The sequence below is a fragment of the Hylobates moloch genome, unplaced genomic scaffold, assembly GCF_009828535.3.
Source record: "Hylobates moloch isolate HMO894 unplaced genomic scaffold, HMol_V3 SCAFFOLD_5, whole genome shotgun sequence".
Taxonomy (NCBI): domain Eukaryota; kingdom Metazoa; phylum Chordata; class Mammalia; order Primates; family Hylobatidae; genus Hylobates; species Hylobates moloch.
In genome coordinates, this window is record NW_026652280.1 from 133,438,199 (window position 1) to 133,462,429 (window position 24,231).

Genomic DNA, 24,231 nt, shown 5'->3' on the forward strand with positions numbered 1-24,231 from the left:
ACACATTATAGAAAACAACCATGCATACTTGGACGTATCTTGCAAAAAAAAAAAAAAAAAGCGTGGGGCACCCTCAACTCTAACACATCAGTGAACATTCAATTCTGTTAAATATTTAGTAAAAAATATATGTAGCAAGAGCTGGCTTCATCACCCCTATATTAGAATTTATAGAGTATCTCTAATAGCTTATATTCTGGCTCTAGTTTGGTGGTCTAAGGGTCTAGGAATACACATTTATCACTTAGTAGCAGAATATTTATAAAAATGCATTTGTTTTGAATAAAAATGGAATTACAGTGAGTAAGGTATATTGTTTCCACATCTTTTATTTGCCTAGGGGCAAAACTTATTTTAAAAGTGCAGGAAATTCTTTTTTTTTTTTTTTTTTTTTTTGAGACGGAGTCTCGCTCTGTTGCCCAGGCCGGAGTGCAGTGGCGCCATCTTGGCTCACTGCTTCACTGCAAGCTCCGCCTCCAGGGTTCACGCCATTCTCTGGGCTCAGCCTCCCGAGTGGCTGGGACTACAAGCACCCGCCACCACACCAGGCTAATTTTTTTTGCATTTTTAGTAGAGACAGGGGTTTCACCATGTTAGCCAGGATGGTCTCAATCTCCTGATCTTGTGATCCACCCGCCTCGGCCTCCCTAAGTGCTGGGATACAGGCATGAGCCACCACACCTGGCCCAGGAAATCCTTTTATATGAACCCTAACACCTTCTATGTAAGAAGAAAACATAGTTGGAAAATTAAGTCTGAATTTTTTAAAGTTTGGGGACACTAGAGATATATTGTCTTTCAAATATAAAGTGTACATGCTCACTAAACGTACTTTAAGACCACTTAAGATGAACATGTGATAGTTATTAATATTATAGGCGGGATGAGGAAAATGAAAGCAAAGTTTTATAAAGATTAATTCAAGTGAACATACTAGCAGTGGAATTAGAAAATCCTTACCACCCTAGCTAAATAAAAGCAGTCAACTACTGCACTAGTGTGTATTTTCAAGCAAATACAGAAGCAAAACTCATTAGCTCTTTAAAAAATACACACATTTAATGTTGGTCTGTTTTAATTTCTAAGTAAAGCAATTCCAAAAATACAAACTGAACATCAGAGCCATGTGAACCACCATGAGAAAATAAAACAGACATTCACAATAATTATGTCCAAAGACAGTTCAGCTGGATAAATCATCTTCCAAGTATGTTAAAGAAAAAGTTTCTAAAAATACTGCTGGTGTTCAGTTAGAATTAAAGGACTTTGGGGAAAATGAAATAATATGATACAGGTGGAGTGAATAAGGATACACGGGATTTACATTTTTCATTACCCCTAGATATAAACAAACATTCAAAAATCAACACAAACTCTGTGTGTTATTCAAAATATTGCAGCTGCAGGAAAGGCAACCTTAAATTAATAGCTAGGGGAAAATCAAGTTTTGGTGGAGGTAAACAGAAGTAACAGTTTTTAATTTGCACTTTTGTAAAGCTCATTTATACCTGGCCAACCAGGAACCAAATGCAGACAATGAAGTTCTCTGCTTCTTTTGGCTATAATGTGACAAGAAAGGATCATCTTTTGAAGATGTTTAAAGAAATAAAGCAACTTTCTTTATAAACAGTCAAATAATCAATTAATGGAATAAATAAGTACTAACCCACATTTTAACCACTCTGTAATCACTACAACTTTACATATTTTTTATTTTGGTGGCAAATTTCCCCATAATTAGTCTAAAATCCACCAATCACTTTTAAAAGTAAAATGAATAGCCACCAAAATAAGAAAATCTTCTGTTCACTCTTTGGCTAAAAAGGAAAACAAATAAAACAAAACAAAAAGAAATAGAAGACAACTCTAACACTGGTGATAAAAGAAACTTTTTTTTTTACAAGTAAAATAAAGTTATCAATTTAAATCTTGGTACATTTTATAAAAACAAGAGGTAATGTTGTAATAAAACAGCAGTAGCCTCAGCCAGCAACATACTGTTTGTTAACCCTGTGCAATAAAATACTTTGTTCATACTACACTTATTCCAACATGACTAACAGTTACTACAGACATTTCAGGAATCTTCACGGGACTCCTATAGACTTACTGTTAAAAATGAGAGACATTTACAATCATAATGTGCCATGAAAACTTGAAAACGTTACTTCTAGTAGGAGATAATGTTCATATTATTTGAATTTGTTTTAGGTACTGAACAGCTTAGTTACAAGGACTAAAAGTGAAAAGCATTCTAAAAGCCCATGAACACTGTTGTTCACACCCTTCTTCAGAACACACTAAACTTGTCTGACACATTTCTCTTCATACATAGCAAGCAACAGCACCCAATAAAAGCCTGAGAAGAAATGCTGCTGTGTAAATACTGCAACTATTCCTGAAAAAAGAATTATGGGATATATACTCCAAAGCTGCCCATTCCCATAATTTGTATTGCATAGGTCACATAATCACACACATATATATACACGTGTGTATATATATATGCACATGCAAGAATATATTAAGACGACAATGAAGTCTAGTCACAGAGCAATTTACAGGCTCAATATATTTACACTTTGCTTGAAAGAAAATTTCAATATTTTACAGTCTTTCAGTAGGCATTATATACACTGCACTTTATGAAATCTAAAAGGTATTGAAATAAATTTTTCCAACATTTTGGTAACAAAACAAACAATGTTTCTCCAAATACTTGTGCTATCTACATGATGTTTGCTCTGATAATCACTAATCACAAAAAACTGACTCAATGGAATAATTAGAAAAATTGTCTAACACCATGCATGGGTTTCAATCATTTTTAATATCCTATCCTAGAAACATTCTACAAATCTTAAGATTTAAAAAATTAAGTCTCTGTTCTGATTTTTAAAAGATACCTTTTTATGACAATATCCATAACATTGACAGGTACATGTTAAGGCTAGTATCATCCCCTTTTTTGAATTTTTTTGACTTTTTTTTTTTTTAAGAAAGATAGTAAAAGCCAGACTCCTTTAGGGCTTTGAACTGTACCTACAGAAAATCAGAGTGCAGTGAACATAATGTTCAGTCCTACAGTCAGGATGCAGTTGCTCCTTCCCATTCCACAAGATACTGCACCTTTCCATCAAGTGTCACCCGACGTGCCAAAACTCGGTATTTTTCGCCACATGCTATTCTACCTGCAGCACCAAAATAACTGGTAATGGAGTTCTTTAGATGATTGAGTTGTAACTCCTGATCTGCTAAGTTATTCAGAATCTCTGTGTTAAGTTCATCAAACTGATAATCTTCTTTGCCTTCATCATCTTTTACAATTTCTGAGTTCTGAGTCTGGAGTGCTCTTCTTGGAAGACGACCTCTTCTTCTCCGCAAATGTGGTATTGCAGCAGGCCAAGATCTTCCTGTACGTGTTCTTTTTCTGGAGTCAGATAATCTATGTAACAGAGAAGACCAGAATTGTCTACTAAGCTTTTTTAGCATCCTATGCCCATACAATATGTTCTCTTTTTTGGATTACTCTACTATACCATATATCCTTGATGATATAAAAATGAGCCAAACCCAAACAATAAATGCTATATAAATGGACTATCACTTGCGCTCATTACTTTAGATTTTGTCACCTTCTTGGGGCTGAACTTTGTAGAGCTTTTCTTCCTTAACTACTAGTAAGTTTAGCGTAATTTTTTTACTTCGGAGGCCAACAAGGAAAATTCTTACGAAGAGGCCCTACTCATAAATCAGGTATTGCCAATAATCTCATCATTTAAAAGAGCTCATTCACTTGTTCATTGGAACAAATAATTAATGAGCACAAACTACATCTACGACACTGTTCCATGTCCTTAAAGAGTGGAACTAGAACAGAGGTTCTCTTATTACCAGTTCTAGGGCTAGTGAAGTAATAGACCAGAATCAGAATAAGCACAGACTAGCAGTCAGAGTATGCTGGGTCTATCCCTAACTCTATTACTTGGCCAAATTCAAATCTTAATCTCTATGTTCACTTAATAAGTGAAGGGATTAGACTGGATAATGTGTGAGGTCCTTTTCAGCACAGAAATTCAATTATTTGACGATTTTATAATAAAAGGAGAATATAGTACAACAACTAAATTGAAAGACCTACAGTCATACTGTATAAGTTAACAACCCAGCTCTGTTATACTTGTTAAACATGCAATGTTGGGCTTGTTACTTAAAATCCCCTAAGTCTCACTTTCCTCATCTGTAAAATGAGAACAACAGGACTTACACAACTCAAAAAATTGTTCTCTTTTGTTTGTTTGAGACAAGGTCTCACTCTGTTGCCCAGGCTGCAGTGCAGTGGCACAATCATGGCTCACAGCAGCCTTGACCTCTTGGGCTCAAGTAATCCTCCACCTCAGCTTCCTGACTATCTAGGACTACAGACACCAATACCAAGCCCAGATAATTTTTTTCTTTTGTAGGGATGGGGTCTCATCTCAAACTCTTGCCTCAAGCAATCTTCCCACCTTGGCCCCCCAAAGTGCTGGGATTATAGGCATAAGCCACCACACCCAGCCAAAAAATTGTTTTAAGAATTAAATAAGACAATATATGTAAAAAGCTTAGCAGAGTATCTAGTAAGAGGCCCCAAAAAAGTCAACTATTCAGAATTCATTAATAAATGGGTTACACTTTAAGCATTTAATGTAGAATTTTGCATAATTTACAACAGCAGTTTTCGAATTATGAACAAAATTTAAACAGAACGAAGTATAAAACTTGAAAATAGTAGCTCTGACCCCAAATAGATTAACCTTTTCATATCTGACATGATGTGCTTTAGAGAAAAGTTGTCCTGGCCAGGCAAAGTGGCTCACGCCTATAATCCCAGCACTTTGGGAGGCCGAGGCAGGTGGATCACTTGAGATTAGGAGTTCAAGACCTGCCTGGCCAACATGGTGAAACCCTATCTCTATTAAAAATACAAAAAGTTAGCTGGGCATGGTGGCATATACCTGTAATCCCAGCTACATGAGAGGCCGAGGTGCCAGAATTGCTTGAATCCGGGAGGCGGAGGTTGCAGTGAGTTGATATCATGCCACTGCACTCCAGCCTGGGTGACAGAGCGAGACTCCATCTCAAAAAAAAATAAACAATAAACAAAAACGTTGTCCTTCTGAAGGGCTGGATTAAATAAGATATCAGAGGGGAGTCTGCTATTGATAAAAATCTTAAGTTTAAAATCATTTTAAGGACAAAAGGATTTAGGTGTCTGATTTTTTTTTTTTTTCAATCAAATCTTGGCCAGCTGTAGTGGCTCAGGCGTGTAATCCCAGCACTTGAGAAGGCCAACACAGGAGGATCACTTGAGGCCGGGAGTTCAAGACCAGCCTGGGCAACTTAGCAAAACTATCTCTACAAAAAATAAAAAAGCATTAGTTAGGTGTGGTGGCACAATCTGTAGTCCCAGCCACTAGAGAGGCTGACATGGGAGGATTTTTTGAAGCCAGGAGTTTGAGGCTGCAATGAGCCATGATTGCGCCACCGCACTCTAGCCTGTGCAACAGAGTGAGAATCTGTCTCTTAAAAAGAAAAAAAAAAAAATCAAATCTTCCTAAAACAAAGAACACTTGTGTAGCAGAGGCATTAAAAAGCCTAACGAGCACAGCTTCTAAACAATGGTATACTTTTTCTCTGTGTACACTGCAAATTTCCATTCAAACATGAAAAATATGTTTATACTCTAGAAAGCAAAAATATTCAAATGAATATTAACTATTGGGATCTACATATGGATTACCTCTCAAAAAGCTGATAGACACAACTTGCATCACTTTCAATTGCTAAAAAATTATTCAATCAACACTTTACAAAGAAAAGAAATCTAGAATAAAAAAAGTAAAAAAAATAAGAATGTAAAATGTCTACCCATAATGCCTGGAAATGCTAGACGAGGTAGTTTCTTTTGCACTGGAAGCACCCGTGAAATCCACATCTGAGGTATTAGATGAATGTGCAGTTCCCTCAGTTCTCCTGAGACAAAAGAATTTAAATTGTGTAACGACTATATTATATAACAAACAGAAATATTAACATCCACTCAAAAGACAAAACCTAGAAAGGGAGAAAATAACTTTCTATTTACCCTATAGAACAAGGTAAATCCAAAGTAGGATTCTCTGAAATTGATTCCTTATCCTGGAAAATAAAAATATATACTTAAAGCATGTCTCTAAAGTAAGCTGAAAAAAATACTAGCTTCTCAGTTATTTCATGCATCCTTCTTCTTGAGAACATATACCAACATATCCTCTTACCAAAAGTGGCTCAGCAGTTTTTTGAATCATTTTTCTTGTATATGGGCCAGGTGGACGACCTACAGATTTTTTCTTTCCTTTTTTTTCTATGCCATTGCTTACTTCCCTGAAATGGAAAACCATTATGCATTTAATCTCTGCATAAAGAAAACAAAGACATTGACTCTATGTATGTAACTAGACACATATACATATATTTTATTATTTTATATTAATGGTTATATAAAAAGTAAATATTAGTTGAATCCACAAGTTTAGTCAAGTGCACAGATAATATATTCTAATATAAGTATTTCTTGACTTTAAAGATATTTACATTACAAAAGGCTTAAAAAAAGTCCTCTTTAATATAATTCTGAACAATATATACCACTTAAGATTTAAAAACAACAACAAAAACCAGACAATTATACTGGATGGAAGATTTCAAAACTCCTAAAAGCTCAATTATATAGTTTAATTTTAGGTTGTTACAACTTGGAGGATGTTTCAAGGATTTACTACTAAAAATGACTATGAATTTAGCAGTTAACTTCATGGAGTCAGGAAATATCTATGTTAAAATTGTAGTAGTCATAAAGGCTGCCTTTAGATATATATGTAGATTCTTGAATGACACTATGAGAAAGAGAATGAAGCCCAGAGTGGCAGAACGTAAAGGAGAAAGGAATAAGAAATCCTTCATATTCTCAGGGAGTCATTCAAAAGGAAAAATCAGAAAGACCTAGAAAAGCATTTTTTAAACATAAAGCCAAATACCAAGCAACAGGAAGGAAAAAAGTGCAATAGGCAAAGACACTCTAATTAATAGAAAAAAAGAAAAAATATATATAGAAAGAATATCTATTTCATTTACTCAACAATAGCTACCATATAAAGATGATATTAGATAATATGGATACAAAGGTGTTCCCTGTGCTAAAGAGTTCACAATGTAGTTAGAAAGTGACAAATGTGTATACAAGCAAGCTAATAAAATGGAGTGAGGGCTATGAGGAAATTGTCCAGGAGATTTCAATTAAGGAGAGGAAAAAAGAACACTATACAATAGCCTAGAAAGAGATGAATGGAGAAAGTAGGAAAAAAACTTATCCCTCCAGATGCCAAAAAAGGTCAGGGAATAAAGGTGGAAGTATGAGGAAGGAGAAAGTAGGGGAACTAGAAGGACAAAGCAGAACCAGACGCTATAATCAAAAGTCTCAGGAATAAGATGGATGGGATATCCATTTCTTTTGTAAAATGATCAACATAATATTTATAAAGGACTCCTGGACTAAAGAAAGTAATCTCAAACTAAAAGGAACAACTTATACACAAGGTCCAGAAGGAACTGAGGATGCCTTTAAAGAAAGCAGCTGAATCCTTATGTGGTGGCATCAGACGACCTGATAGCTACCACAAAGGGAACATCCTATCACATTATGATAGAAATGAAAAAGCCTGTGGAATTTTTTTTTCTGATTCATAATATGGGCAACTGCTAGCAAAGGATTTGAGTGACAAAATCTGAAAGTGATAGGAATAATAAGCATTCTTTCCTTCATTCAAAGAAAAGTAATAGCTAATTTCTTACAAACTTCATATAACTGGACTCATTGTCAAGGCTTTGTAATTACATTTTCCTTATCTCCAAGATGACTATTCCATATCTTTAATTGACCCTTAAATTCCCCTCTCTGTACAAGCCTCTCAGCTATCTTTACCTTATATTTCATCGAGAAAATGGAGGCTACCAGACAAGAACTTCAGTCAATTTCCAACTGCTCAATCTACAACAGAACTAGCATCTGTACCCATCTTCTCTTTCACCCCATTTCAACAGAAGGATGTTTCTCCTTCTAGAAAAGGCCAGTCCCACATTTAGGTTCTACATCCCTTCTCTTTTGGCTTGTATTCTCCTATATCAATTTCCTCTTCTCCACTGGATCATTCCTACTTACACCCAAAAACAGGTTCCAACTATCTCCCATCTATTTTAAAAAACCATCATTGGACTAGTCCTATCCCCCTCTTCAGCTGCCATTCCATTTGTCAGCCTCCCTACATAGGAAAACTTCTAGGTGTTGATGACATATACCCTTTCCATTTTCTCCCCTCTCATTCAGAATCCTTAAAGATAGTTTCCTATTTTCCTCCTTTCCTTTACTACTGTTATTATTTTGAATCTGCCTGTGTCCCTGATATGCAGGAGAAGCCCAGTTTGACATGTAAATTTGGCAATGCTAGGTTCAGTCATACTTCCACCCAGTCCTATCTGGTTTCTATCTGTACCACTTCAAAGAAATTCCTTTTGTCAAGGTCACTAATAACAAAATGTTACCTTATGCAATAAATATTTTTCTTTCATTTTAATCTACCTCTCACTAGCATTCAATACACTTCAATACACCTATCTTTCTTGAAACACTATCTTTTTTTTTTTTTTTTTTTTTTTTTTTTTTGAGACAGAGTCTCGCTCTGTCTCCCAGGCTGGAGTGCAGTGGCGCAATCTCGGCTCACTGCAAGCTCCGCCTCCCGGGTTCACGCCATTCTCTTGCCTCAGCCTCTCCGAGTAGCTGGGACTACAGGCGCCCGCCACTGCGCCCGGCTAATTTTTTGTATTTTTTAGTAGAGACGGGGTTTCACTGTGGTCTCGATCTCCTGACCTCGTGATCCGCCCGCCTCGGCCTCCCAAAGTGCTGGGATTACAAGCGTGAGCCACCGCGCCCGGCCGAAACACTATCTTTCTTTTGGTTGTCATGACATCAAACTTCCTGGTTTCCTCCCATCTCACTGATCATTCTTTTTTAGTCTCCTTGCTTATTTCACCTCTTCCAAATTTATAAATGATGTCACGACATGATCCCAGATCACCTTCTCTTCTCTCTCTACTTGCTCCCTTGGTAATTTCATTCATTCTCATGGCTTTATCAATCAGATTCCCAATTTGTATCACCTCCCTAGACCTCTCCTATGAGCTCCTGAATTAAAAATCCAATTGCCTGTTTTTCACATCATCCTGTGTGTATGAGGGGGTGGGGGTGTGTGTGTGTGTGTGTGTGTGTGTGTGTCCCTCATAAGAATCTCCAATTCAATGAATATGAAACAGAAGAATGCTTCATTCACCATACCAAAATCTGTTCTTCCAGATCTTGATTAACCACCCACCAGTTGCTCAGGCCAGAAATGTGGGCATTATTTAATTGATTCCTTATTTTCAGAAATTTAATTCATTAGCAAATCCAATTAATTCTACCTCTAATAAAGACCTCATATCTGTTTTCTCTCCATTTGAGTGTTACCACCTACCTCTGCACAAGCCCTCATATCATCTATCTCTCATCTAGACAACTGGGTGTTAATTTTCTCCTGCTTTTATTCTTACCTCTATACTATCCATTCTCAAAAGAGCATCCAAAACAGTATTTTTTTTTTTTTTTTTTTTTTTGTTGCCCAGGCTGGAGTGCAGTGGCGCGATCTCGGCTCACTGCAACCTCCGCCTCCTGGATTCAAGCGATTCTCCTGCCTCAGCCTCCCGAGTAGCTGGGACTACAGGCGAACGTCACCATGCCTGGCTAATTTTTGTAATTTTAGTAGAGATGGGGTTTCACCATATTGGTAAGGCTGGTCTCAAACTCCCGACCTCAGGTGATCCACCTGCCTCGGCCTCCCAAAGTGCTGGGATTACAGGTGTGAGCCACTGCACCCGGCCGAGTATTTCTAAAAGATAATTAAATCCCTTACATGCCTCCCCATTATTCTTAGAAAACCCAAATTCCTTGTAAGACCTACAAGACCCTATACAAGATCAAGTCCCACCTAATCTTTCCAATACCCGATGCTACTCTCTCATCCTCATTTATACCACACCAGTCTTCTGTGAGTTCCTAGAATACGTTTCAAAGCCTTTGCACTCGTTATTTCTGCTAGCTGGAATACATTTTCCCTTTGTTTTTCACATTGTTATATCATTCTCATTCTTTAAGTCTTAATTTAAATATTATCTTAAATAGTCCTTCCTTAAGCCTCATCGTTAAAGTACAAAGGCCCCATCTCTATCCATAGTAAAGTCTAAAAGAGTATGCTATCCCAAATGGCACTAGCATAATTTGTAACTATTTTACTTATCATCTTTGTAAACCCCATCAGGGCAGAAGAAAAATCTATCTGTTTGTCATTGTACTTCCTAGCACTTAGATAATAAGGCACTTGAAAACTGTGCTGAATGAATGAATGAATGAATGAATGAATGAATGAAAAGTGAACAAACAGGCTAGTACTCTTAAGCTGTTTGCTAACAAAATCAATAGAATCTATTTCTGGAAGGCCAAAGTCCTAAAATAAATAAACAAGCATCTGGCATCAGCTCTTCATACCTTGTCTAAGCAAGATATTATAGACCAAAAAAAAAAAAAAAAAAATCAGAGTAACTGCCACTTGTACTTTCAAATACACTAAGGAGACTAAATAACATACATTTTTAGTTACAAATAAGCTAAAGAGAAAAACTAAGCCACAGATCAACTTTTACCTTGAATCAGATATAGGTTTGGATGCCTTTCTGCCTTTAATTTTAAATTCATGAGATGTTCCTTCAGGTTCTTTCTCTGCTTTGAAAGCCACATTTGGTGGCACAGGAGGAACACGAATTCGCAACCCAAACAAATGCTTCTTCTTCTTTATTTCTTTCCCAGACATAAACCTAAATTTTTAAAAAAATTAACTAAAATTTTAAAGACTGAACACATATACATAGTAGACCCTAACTTAACTTTCATATATAAGGCCCTTATAATTGAAAGCCCACCCAATACTACAAAAATTCACTTCCCCTTGCTTTCCTTGATTCTTATCTGCCCCAGAGCCAGTCTACAGTAGGATATGATGGGGAGGAAGGGATAGGACCAGAAAGGAGAAGAGCACATGTCCACTTTTCTTTTTAAACATGGCAACTAACTTTTTAAAGGAAGAAAGAAGAACAAAGAATGGTGTATTTTTGGTCCCAATATGCTTTCCCATATTTAGTGTCATCTGTTAGAAATATTTCAAGAGGGATTTAGGAAAAAAAGAATTCCATCTCAGGGTGGATTTATAAGGAGAAAAACCTTAGTCAGAAATAATAGGTGACAGCATTGAAAAAGAAAGTAGGAGATAAATCCTAGAGGCCCAGAAAATAAAAGGAGTATCTAGAGTGCCAGATCTGGAAACGGAAATAACCCGGGGCAAAGAAGGGTTATTTCAGTGCATTATGGACTTGGGCCTCTGAAAAATATGCTCCTTAGACCTTTCTTTTAGTCTCTATGGTCCTTATTCCCAAGCACCTCCACCTACCTCAGCTCTACTGAAACTTGCCTGGCCACAAGAACCTCCATCAGTTGTTTAGAATGTTCTCCCCACCCCTTTTTTAATTTTTTTTTTTTTTTTTTTTTTTTTTTTGATACAGAGTCTCGCTCTGTCACCCAGGCTAGAGTGCAGTGGCTCAATTCGGCTCACTGCAACTTCCACCTCCCGGGTTCAAGCAATTCTCCTGCTTCAGCCTCCTAAGTAGCTGGGAATACAGGTGTGCACCAATATGCCTGGCAATTTTTGTATTTTTAGTAGAGACGGGGTTTCACCATGTTGGCCAGGCTGGTCTCGAACTCCTGACCCCAGGTGATCTGCCCACCTTGGCTTCCCAAAGTGCTGGGATTACAGGTGTGAGCCACCACGCCCAACCAAAATGTTCTACTTTTTTGCAGGTTTAAGAAAGGGGATCCCTCATTACCACCATAACAGGAACAGATATATTTCTGGTACCCTAAGTTGAAACTCAGAATTCACTGTCCCATGAAATATTTTTACCAGCACAATAATTGCTCAGGTACCTCATGACTTTTTTACAGTCTTTTTTCCTTTTTATTACACTTCAAGGTCATATTAGGTACCTCATGACTTTTTGAGCTGGTCTAAAGATCCAGCCACTGGTAATTACATTATTTAATGAAGAAATACTATCAATTTCAAAACACCAACTTATTGCAAACAAAAATTTTATAATATAATACTTTACTGGAGCCAACACACACATTTATAAAATTTGTTGCATTTAAAACTGTTTCTAAGAAATGTAGATATATTGTTTTAAAAAGAAGGGAATCCTTGTTAGTACAGTGGTGAGTTAAAAAAAAAAAAGTAAAAATAAGGTGGGAGGAAGATCTGTAGATCTGTATGAGAATATATCAAATAATATCATTTAATTATCTTAGATCACTCAGCTAGAAATATTACTTTTCTGTAACTAATGGTGTTAACTATTATAACCATAGATCTCAATCTTTTTAAAAACCCATATTCCCTACAATATTCTCTCCTATCTTTTGAATATTCCCACCAGCTAACAAGACTTTATTTTACTTTCAGTACATTATATTATAGAAGGAAGTTATTACTGAATATGCTTTTTCAATGGAACAGGCTAAATTCTCCCAGAGATACCAATATGTCTCCCACCCACCATTCCCAGGAGAAGGATTACTCCTCCCTCCTCCAATCCTTGAGAATCACTGCTTTAATCTAACTAAAATAAAATAGGACATTATAAAGTTTAAAATGGTATGGACTTCTACACACCAATCCCACAATTCTTAAACAATGCCATTATTCCTTATACTTACTAAATGTCTCCCTCATAGGGATACATAAAATAAATCAACTTACATGGTCTTGTAATCATTTAATGCCTCCAGAACATGCTCATATCTTTCAGATTTTGGTGTGTCTGCCAGCTGTGAAGTATCAAGAAACAATTTAACGCACTACAATTTCATCAATTAGTAATATACAGGTGTCAGATAGAGGCAATGTGATGCAGAGGAAAAGTGTACTGATTGGTAGTCAGAAGATCTAAGTTCTAATTCCAAGTCCTCACTGACTAATTATGTGACCTAGGGCCATTTAACCTCTCAAGGCTTATTTTCTCACTTATAAAAAAGGAAGTATAAATCCTACACTAATTACTTGTTCATTGTATTAATCCAACGATATGTTTATGAAGGACCTACAAACTGTAAAACATCACAAAAATGGGACTCTATTATTAGTTATTAAATTTTTCAAAAATTCTTTAACCTAGGGAAATAATACATTAGAATTATTTTAATATTTACTATAAAAGTTCCTAACAGATATCAATAGGAAGGAGTACAAAAAGTAGGAAGAAACATACCATTTTCCAGTACCTCTAACATTAAGCATAAACCGATAATCCCTTTAATTTTTTAGAATACTGTAAAATTGAGAGATCTTTTCATAACAATTATAGACTTTAGCCAGCTCTAAATGGCTCAGTAATTTTTCATCATAACAAACCATTTTAAAATCTAAATATTTAATTCTAGAAAAAAACCCTATTTTGTTCCAATAGGGCTTTTTCTCAGAGACCTTTCTGCTTCTTCTTGACTAGGGCATATTAGCAAAGATATCTTAAATTACAAAAGGACCGTCCTGAATTAATGCTACAAAGACCTTAAAAAAAAAAAAAGCTGCTTCCAAAATATCACAGTTGACTTTCAAAATTACAGCCAATATGTTCTTTACCAGTTGAAACTCCCAAGCCTCAGAACTGCTTTAAGTGAGAGAGAAAACAAATCTGCCAAATAGAATGCTGGAGCTAGAAAAAACTTGTAAGTCATCTACTCCAACTCTATTTTACACGAGTTAACAAATATAAAGGTTAAAACTGCTCAAATTCACCTGTCTAGTTGGTGAGAGAGCTAGAACCTGAACTCAAGTGATTAAGTCCATTCATTCTACACTCACTGAGAGTCCACTCTGTGCCAATATGCTGAGGGCTAAAAAAAAAAAACGTGAAATAGGAGTTAGGTACTCATTCCTCTATATCAAACCACCAACTCCTACTGTAATTTCTGAAGTGTCTAATGAAAGAGAATTTCAATTTTAAAGGAGGAATAATAGAATCAGACTTTATAAAGCTTGAATGAGACCCTAGATCCAATTCAGCCTTCCACCAATATTGCAGTCTCTTTTACAGTACAGATATTTATTCAACCTTGGCTTAATTACTGCCACTGATAAAAGCTGATAAGGCACCAACTAAAAAACCCCATTCCATAAGTAGGCAAAATCTTCCTCCCCAGAGCTCTTTCATTCCCTCTTTTACAAGACAGCTCTTCAAATATCTGAATGCAACTATCATGTCTAACTATAAGATTAGGTTAAAATGTTTAATAGCTATATCACATGGTTACTTCATATTAAGCTTCTGACTAACTCTGTCTTCTTCCTGGTCCCCTCTCCCCACCCCAACTGTGAAATCTTATTAGATGAACTGCTATCAAATTGAGTATCCCCTATCATGCCCGTGTACTGTTTGTTTATGGCTAAAGCAGAATTTTTTAACTGCTGTTAATTGATCTTGTTTTCATCTCAATGTTCCAGATCTTTTCTCTTGATTCTGTCATCCTTCTAGAATTGAAGGTAGAGACAAAGACAGAACCCCTATGGCCCTCCATTAGAGTCTCCCTCAAGAATGTTTCCAAAGCACCAACTTTGTTACTGTTTTTCCATTAGTTACAAATCCATTTAATTTTCACTTTAACCAGTTCACATTTTAATATCTCATCTGAAATCAAGTTATACTATGTCTATATCATGCCCAAACCAGTGTTTGCTAACCATAAGAAAAACACTGACGAACCAGTGTTGCTAATCGTATCAAAAAAGAAACCAAGGGTATACATGACTTATTCTAATAAGAGATTTTCCTTATTGCCTTTTAAATCTTCACAAACCATATATCTGAAAAATCTGAAAATTTGCTGAGTCAACAGCAAAACTAACTTCCTAATTTCTAAAACCCACTTTTTAACTTTTTGACGATCACAATGAACTCTACTTTCTTTTGGTATTTACTCCCTACCATTTCTCAAAAATTTTATCTAGTAAGTTCCTTCAGCACTCCATGACTACTCTGCATAGAACTGCATATTTTAGCTACCATAAAAGTGCCAAAGACTTCCCCCTTTCAGTGTTTTGCAAACTAAAAGTACAACCATTATAGTGTAAATCAGATAATCTACATTAGAAGAGCATCACATTCTACACCTTCCATCTGACCATGAAGTTTACTATATAAATCTCCAAAAGAATAATTTTTTTTTTTGCTCCCCACTCTCCAGATACTAATCTCACACTAATACTTATAACTCTTCCTTTCAACTACCATTATTAAGTTCCAAGACACCTGGGCTTAAGTATCCCAACAACTTAGGTAATTTGTTGCTAACCACCATACTATATGCTAATTATAACACTCTAAGCCCCAAGGTATTTTTATTCAGATTTCTTATCACTTCCACTTATAAATATTATTCCACCTCTATTGTATATTTTCCTCTAGTATCATTTCTACCACAGTATTTCTTGAGTTTCATCTTTGCTTTTCTCCCTACCTCCCTCAAAAGTGAAGTAGCACTCCATAAATTATTCTGCTATCAACCTCAGGGTTTCTAAAATTTAAGACCACAGAAAAGCAGTTATTACAGAACTAGGATTTCAAATAACTTTAAGAATCAAAGACAAATGACAATAAGCAATTACAAAAAGTACTAATATCTCATTTTAAACTCCCCCAAACAATCTGATACAACAGATGAGACCATTTTACATAAAAACCTTAAGAAAGTTTATTATGGTTTCAAATGTTAAGTATTTTTACTATCTCAAAGAAAATAATCCGGCCGGGCGCGGTGGCTCACGCCTGTAATCCCAGCACTTTGGGAGGCCGAGGCGGGCGGATCACGAAGTCAGGAGATCGAGACCATCCTGGCTAACACGGTGAAACCCCGTCTCTACTAAAAATACAAAAAATTAGCCGGGCGAGGTGGCAGGCGCCTGTAGTCCCAGCTACGCGGGAGGCTGAGGCAGGAGAATGGCGTGAACCCCGGGGGGGCGGAGCCTGCAGTGAGCCGAGATCGTGCCACTGCACTCCAGCCTGGGTGAAAGAGCGAGACTCCGTCTCAAAAAAAAAAAAAAAAAAAGAAAATAATCCAAAACATAGTAGTTCCTCAAACAGCTACACTCAATCTATATGATAATCAATAGGAACCAAGCCAAAAGAAGTACAAAAACTACATAAGGAAACAGTGTAATACTACCATTATCTTCCAAAATGATTCAAAAGTTTTATCTTCTCTTCATAACAATCCTATACGTATTCAATTAAGAAAAAAATATGATACATGAATGTTACATTTTGCCTTTTCAGTATGACAGGATATTATCTCCAAAAGTGTAATATTTTTGAAACTTCTTTTTATTACTAAAAGAAGTCACAGCTTTGGATAATAATGACATATTGATGTAGCTTCATCAATTATAACTAATCTACCACTATGGTGGAGGGATGCTGATAATGAGGGAGGCAATGCATGTGTGGCAGAAGGGGACAACCTAAATCTGCTCTAAAAAAAAAAACAAAAAAACAGTCTTTAAAATAAAAAGAGTCACAGTGCTTCCTTTATAAAAAAAGACGGGGGAGGGACACAATACTCGAAACAGAATACAACTGATTCAATGTAAGATTACAGCAAGTAATTACAACTGTAAATATGTATTTACTAGGTTTCTAAAATAAAAAATACCATTAAAGTTTAGCCAGACTCATCATATGTAAAATTAATTATAATTCAAAGTTCAGGAATAATAAATGTGGATAACTGCCTAGTTGTGCAATATATATTCCTACGCAAAATGCCATAAAAAATCTCAATCAATTTATATCATTACAAAATTTTTTTTCTTTGGCAAGAGGAAGGAAATTCCACATTTTAGATAAACTAAAATCACAACCTTTGTTCTATTTTGTTTCATTTTTGAAGACAAATTTCTAGAGCAGGTGCTTTATTCTATATTATGTATAACAAGAATTGCTGAGGCAGGAAGATAACTTGACCTCAGGAGTTCAAGGCTTCAATGAGCTATGTATGACTGTACCATTGCACTCCAGCCTGAGCAAGGGTCTCCTAAAAAAAAAAAAAAAAAAAAAAAAGAGAGAGAGAGAGAGAGACTCTCCGGCCCTGTCTCTTAAAAAAAAATAAAAAAAAGAGCTGATGTTCAAAATGACTAAAGTACTCCAAGGTACTCAATTATAAAACATAAACATTATATTTAGCATACACTACTTCCCATGTTTTCAAAATAATTAATGGCATTTTATAATATTTGGAACAAGAATATAAACAAAAGGAAATTTTTGTTAACCTAAGTTTGGATTAGTGACAAAATTCAATTTGTAATTCATTTTTAGTTTACCAAAAATTTTCTATTCAAATAATTTGGAATGACCCATTATTTGTTATCTTTTTATTGATCACTACAAACATTTGAAAGTAAACTAAATGAAAAACACTGAATAAACAAGATAAACTAGCATAAATTTTATCATCTCTTTATTATTAAAAACTCACCCTAAAATCCAGTTACAATTACAGTATAAAAATATAATACAGAAAATTAGAAACCTGAACTTCAATCTGTTACCAAAGTCTGTGAATGAGATGTCTCATCTAAGTCTGAATATTTTCTTATTTTAATTCAGAGAAAGAACAATAAGAAATTTTTAGTCTCGTCTTCTAGTAATAAATTTGATGGCTCATAAAGTGGAAATAATCCACAAATTTTTTTCTTTTTTTCTAAGACATTACCTCATAGGCTACAGAAATAAAAACATGTATTATTGCTGAAGCAAATTTTTTCTAGTATGTTTCAGAAGTTCAGCTGGAGCTGGGACACCTGAAATTCATAAACTGAACTCTTTTCTTGAAAAATACACTAAATGTGATTTTCATTTATATTTCCAGCCTCTCAAATAAAATCTAAACACTAAAATTTAAATTTTAATTAAAAATGACAGCATTTGAAATAAACCAACTTGAGTTTTTATATTATATATACCCAATATTTACATCAAGTTACTACTGCAGAATTTCATCATGTAATGCATACAATGTACTAACAGGTATACATATGTATCTGCATATGAAGTGCTAAAAGAATAATGGCTAGAAAGAATTTTTAAACAAATGTATTATAGCATTAAATATTAAGATAATTATAAAAACTACTATAGCCACTTCTAATGTCTTATCCCTTACTTTCTGATTACTAATCAGTTTATTAAAATTTATCAAATGTGGCCGTGCCCAGTGGCTCATGCCTGTAATCTCAGCACTTTGGGAGGAAAAGGTGGGCAGATCACTTAAGGTCAGGAGTTCAAGACCAGCCTGGCCAACATGGCAAAACTCCATCTCTACTAAAAATACAAAAATTAGCCGGGCGTGGTGGCAGGTGCCTGTAATCCCAGCTACTCGGGAGGCTAAGGCAGGAGAATGGCTTGAGCCTGGGAGGCGGAAGTTGCAGTGAGCTGAGATCACGCCACTGCACTCCAGCCTGGGCAACAGAGCAAGACTCCGTCTCAAAAAAAAAAAAAAAATTAAATGTACACATCACTCACTTTCTCTCAAACTTCATCTAAAAAAAAGTATTTAACAGAAAACTTGCCAAAAATTTGTATAATTCAATATCTAACATTCAAAACTCAAATGAATTCAAAAATTCATCAATTGGATTTCAGTAATATCCTAGATTTTAAAACTACAAACCAAATCATGCATTATGTTCTCCCTGATATCCCATAAACCCCCAAAAAGCCCTCTGGTATCCTATTTGATATGAAATAGGATGTCCTTCGTGTCTCAAAGCTACAAATCAAGAAATTCTTCCTAAACTTCAAATCAGTTTGCAAAATTTACCTAAAAAAAAAAGCATGACTAAGATATACATATCAAATTCCATATATTATAAAACAAATTTTTTAGTTTTAACCAAAAGTAGTTAATATATGTACTTTAGTAATGCTAAATAAAAGCTAAAAATAAGGTCCCTAACTATTAAACTTATTCTAGTTACTTTTCTCTTTCTGCTATTCATTAGTTTCAAAATTTTCTTCAATGAACACACATTACTTTTAAATTCATTTTAAAAAAGACTGTAAACCAGCATAGGTAGTTACACTTCAAAAATGAGAAGCAAAATGAGATGTCAGAATGAGAGGGGATAATTTTCTATTCAGGCAGCTTCACTCTACAACTCATTTTTCTAACAATATTATTAGATCCCACCATTCCTACAAGTCAGAAATATATAAAGGAGTACCAACAAGAGAGGAAGGAAGAATGTTGGTTATATCTCTAAGTTTATAGAAAACTTAGAAGAAAAGGAGGTCGAACTATGAGTAAGATACCCAATACTAAAGATTTCTCCCTCCCTTCTATCTTTAACTACAATGATTTTCACTTCAGAAAATGAAAGAATCAAATAATATACCTCCTCCTTCTACAAATTTCCAGAGTCAACAGGCAACAAACACACAGGAGGATGAGAAGGCTGGTCCTGATATCCATACCAAACTTATTTGTCCCCAGAACTAAAAATAAAATTCTATTTTAGTTGTCTGACTTATACATGTGTCTTAGTTGTTTTCTGAAATACAAAACAAAACAAAAAAGACATCAAGTAGCTACTGAAGTTAGTTCTCAGACCACCTACCTCTCCAGGGTGCAATCTATCCCAGTTTTCGTTAATGTATGTCATAAGCTCAAGTTCAGAATCAAAGTATTTCTTCTTATGAATAACACTTAGGTTGTAAAGGCATAGGTGTGCTATATCTACCCTGAAATCCGAAAATAATCAAATACACAAAACAGTGCTTTTGGTTACTGTTAAGAAATCACGGTTTCTTTATAAAACAGTAATTAAAATGCAAAGAGAAATATTTAGGTGGATAGTCATATTCACAATACAATAAATCACTACATATAAAAATAACTAGAAAATAGTGACTAAACATTCACTTATCCTGAATAGCAACTATAAACTAGAAGATATATGAATTACTTTTTTTTTTTTTTTTTTGAGACAGAGTTTCACTGATTGCCCAGGCTGGAGTACAATGGCGCAACCTCAGCTCACTGCAACTTCCGCCCCGTGGGTTCAAGCAATTCTCCTGCCTCAGCCTCCCTCAGCCTCCCAAGTAGCTGGGATTACAGGTGCCCACCACCACGCTAGGCTAATTTTTTTTGTATTTTTAGTAGAGACGTGGTTTCACCATGTTGGCCAGGCTGGTCTTAAACTGCAGACCTCAGGAGATCCACCCACCTCAGCCTCCCAAAGTTCTGGGATTACAGGCGAGAGCCACCGCGCCCGGCCACAAATTACTTCTTAAAGTGCATTCAAAGAGGATCTGGCTTTAAAAATATATAACTTACAATCAAGATTTTTGTGTTTTCACTTCTGGACATAAGCTACAGAATATACCATACTTAACCAAACTATCTGATTCATGGGTTAAACCCTATCTGTTGATAAAATATGTAAAATACAACAAAGATTTGTAAGTACTTACTGTAAGCATTTTATTAGTAAACCTCTAAAATTCATCACACTTCCAACGCACAAGAATTACTACATTGAAGCAGAAATTAGCATATTTGTTATACCTATCTCTCTTCTACTGTATGCTATTCTGAAGGTTCAAAAGAACTAGAAATATGAGTAAGAATTTAGGTCTAAAGGACATCTGAAAGTTTCATTTATAACATTCAACACTGAACAGCCTTATTAATTTAGCAATACAAGTAGATGCTACTTAGTGAAGATGACATCAGGCATGAGGATAAATAAAAGAAATAAAGCCAAGCATAAATAACCTATTTTTACTTAAGCCAAGTAAATGTATATAGAAAGTTTCAACTTGTAGGTTTAAGAAAATGGCTTTTTTTCTTTTTTTTTTTTTTTTTAACAGAAAGGTCCACACTTACCACTGTAATGGTAGACGTTTGAGGTATTCTGGTCCAGAACTGCAGACAGAGCATATAAACGTATAAAATCTAAGAAAAAAAAAGAATAGAAAAAGTTTTATACTGAGTAATCAGAGATAGACTAACAATTACAGCTAATATTCACCAAGTGAATAACTTACAGCTGATATAAAGAGTGATACTCAAAACAAAATATAATTTAAATTATAATGCTTTCTGTGATTGAGGGAAGTTCTTTTCCAACAACAAATAATGAAATAGTTCATATGTGAAGAGAAAGGATCTTTTTTTTTTTTAAACTATTGGAGACCTTCAAAGTTCACACACGGACTCACACATACTTATAGTTTACTAATCAATCGCTTGTGTGTGCCAGGAATTATGATGGCTGCCCCCATATACATCGTTTAATTCAACGCTCAAAATATCATAAGCCCCAAAGAGACAAGTGAACTTCCCTAAGGTCAGAAAGAAAATTAAGTGGCATAAGCCAAGAGTTTTAAAACCAGGTTTTCAGATGTCAAACTTAGTGGTCTAGCTTTTTGTTCCTGAAGCTCACTGTGCTACTCTGCATTCTTCTAATATAGAAGGTACATTAAGTCTGCTTGTACAAATTTTTTATATCTAAAGTATAGTTGTGTCTTTAACAAGGCCCTGTGGTCTTTTCCAATTCTAATACGATCCCTTTGAGGTTCTTTAAAGGAAGGTACCAATGAGAATACTTTAGAGTACTATGGGTCAATAGGAGCAAATGCAATCACTGACAATACTTACGAGCTTTCTGGAATAAAATCCAAAAGCACAAAAATTATGTATATTTTAAGTACATTATTTAATATTTTCCCTCTGAGACAACCCCTTTCCAAATCACTGTTGAAACTATCTTTAGGAAATCTGAAATCGCAAATATAACCACAATTAAAAAGTGACAAAAATCAGCCAGTAAAGTTCAAATGCCCTTCTCACCTGTCTCCAAATAGCATTGGCTTTTGAAGGCATTGCACACAAGCCTCATGAAACCACTGCTTACATTTGCAGCACTGTAGCATCTTTAAATACCAGCTATTAAAAAAAAACAAAAAAGTTAACACTAAAATTCCTGTCTTAAGGGAAAGGTTCATTTCTATAAAAAAAAGAAAAAGTGGCATAATCCACAATACTGTTCTAATTAAAGTATCACATTTCTACTATACTTAACTGTAAATATTTCCTTTCCCAAAAAGGCTTATAGTATCAGCTATTTCATCCCTCTTCTCTCTTGTATTCACAAAATTTTAATAAGCTCTTGAAAGATACACCTACTACTTCTAGTCAAAAATGCCTGGCTCCTACACTAGTTAAATAAGCTTTGTTAAAACACAAGCCTAGGCTATATTTTTTAAGAGTCAAGTATTGCTATGTTGTCCAGGCTGGAGTGCAACAGCATGACCATGGCTCATGCAGCCTCAACCTCCCAGGTTCAAGTGACCCTCCCACCTCAGCCTCCCAAGTAGCTAGGGCCACAGGCATACACCACCAAGCTAGGCAAATTTTTTTTTTTAAAGTAAAACTGAGGTCTCCCTATGTTGCCCACGCTGGTCTCCAATTCCTGGGCCCAGGCGATCCTCTGTCCTCGGCCTCCCAAAATGCTGGGATCACATGCGAGAGCCACCATGCCAGGCCTCTGGGCTTTTTTTCACATCAACTCTCTAAACCCCAGGAGAGGTCAGATTCAGAAGTACTGTTGTTTGTCTCAAATATCAAATGGCCTTAGGCAGCTTTCAGATTATAAACATTCCACTTTATATCTTTACTGTGTTTCTATTATTCTTGTCAGCTATAATAAGAATATAACGATTTAATAAACCTAAACATTATCATAAATCTAAGACTAAGTCAAAGGCTTTTTGACAGGTTTAGCTGTATTTCAATGTATGGTCTATAAATCTGTTTCAGAAAGCTAAAGATGCTAAAATTGAATCTTCATCTGAGAAATATATCTTCTCTTTTCAGTTAGCACATAGATTTTGGGTTTGTTTTAAGAGACAGGGCTACATTGCTACATTGACCAAGCTGGACTTCAGGGTTCAAAGGATCCTCCCACCTCAGCCTCCCAAGTATCTGGCAGTACAGGTACACACCACCACACCCAGCTAGTATGTGGTTTTGATATGGTTATCTTTATTTGAAAATAATAAAAGGCACCATTTCCAAACTTTGATACGGTTATCTTTATTTGAAAATAATAAAAGGCACCATTTCCAAACAGAGTATGTATACCTTGATTCAGTCTATTAGCACTATTTTTCTAGGTTCTTGTGCTCACCTTATGTCTCTGCATCACATTTTGGAAATTCCCATAATATTTCAAACTTTTTCATTATTATTAATATTGTATATTTCATGGTGATCAGTGGTCTTTGATGTTACTACTATAACTATTTTGGGCCACCAAAAACTGTGCCCACATAAGATGGCAAACTTAATCACTAAATGTTGTATGTGTTCTGACTATCACCAACCAGCCAGTCCCCATCCTTCTCCCTCTCCTCAAGCTTCCTATTCCCTGAGACACAACAATATTGAAATTAGGCTAATTAATAATCCTACAGTGCAGCCGGGCGCGGTGGCTCACGCTTGTAATCCCAGCACTTTGGGAGGCCGAGGCAGGCGGATCACGAGGTCAGGAGATCGAGACCACCGTGAAACCCCGTCTCTAATAAAAATATAAAAAATTAGCCGGGCGTGGTGGCAGGTGCCTGTAGTCCCAGCTACTCGGAGAGGCTGAGGCAGGAGAATGGCGTGAACCCGGGAGGCGGAGATTGCAGTGAGCCGAGATTGCGCCACCACACTCCAGCCTGGGCAACAGAGCGAGACTCCATCTCAAAAAATAAAAATAAAAAAAATAATAATCTTACAGTGGGGGCCAGGCGTGGTGATCAAGCTTGTAATTCCAGCACTTTGGGGGGCCAAAGCAGGAGAATTACTTGAGGCCAGGAGTTGGAGACCAACATGGACAAATAGCAAGACTCCATTTCCACAAAAAAATTTAAAAACTAGCAGGGTGTGGTGGCACATATCTGTGGTCCTACCTACTC

At 35.7% G+C, this 24,231-nt stretch overlaps 1 protein-coding gene across 4 annotated transcripts in view; it reads right to left on the minus strand.

Annotated features, from left to right (window-relative positions):
- Positions 1-1,038: 1,038 nt before the first annotated feature.
- MTF2 (metal response element binding transcription factor 2) overlaps positions 1,039-24,231 on the minus strand; it is a 60,494-nt gene continuing 37,301 nt past the window's right edge. For 3 of the 4 annotated variants that reach the window (XM_032155342.2, XM_032155344.2, XM_032155345.2), the window contains 9 exons: positions 22,121-22,216; positions 21,155-21,223; positions 19,884-20,007; positions 12,975-13,042; positions 10,810-10,980; positions 6,300-6,405; positions 6,128-6,180; positions 5,911-6,015; positions 1,039-3,445 (listed from right to left, as the gene is read on the minus strand). In XM_032155342.2, the coding sequence (XP_032011233.1) occupies positions 3,088-3,445; positions 5,911-6,015; positions 6,128-6,180; positions 6,300-6,405; positions 10,810-10,980; positions 12,975-13,042; positions 19,884-20,007; positions 21,155-21,223; positions 22,121-22,216 (1,150 nt within the window). In that variant the 3' untranslated portion in view covers positions 1,039-3,087. The remainder of the gene's footprint in view (positions 3,446-5,910; positions 6,016-6,127; positions 6,181-6,299; positions 6,406-10,809; positions 10,981-12,974; positions 13,043-19,883; positions 20,008-21,154; positions 21,224-22,120; positions 22,217-24,231) is intronic. The other variant, XM_032155343.2, reaches the window with a different exon arrangement.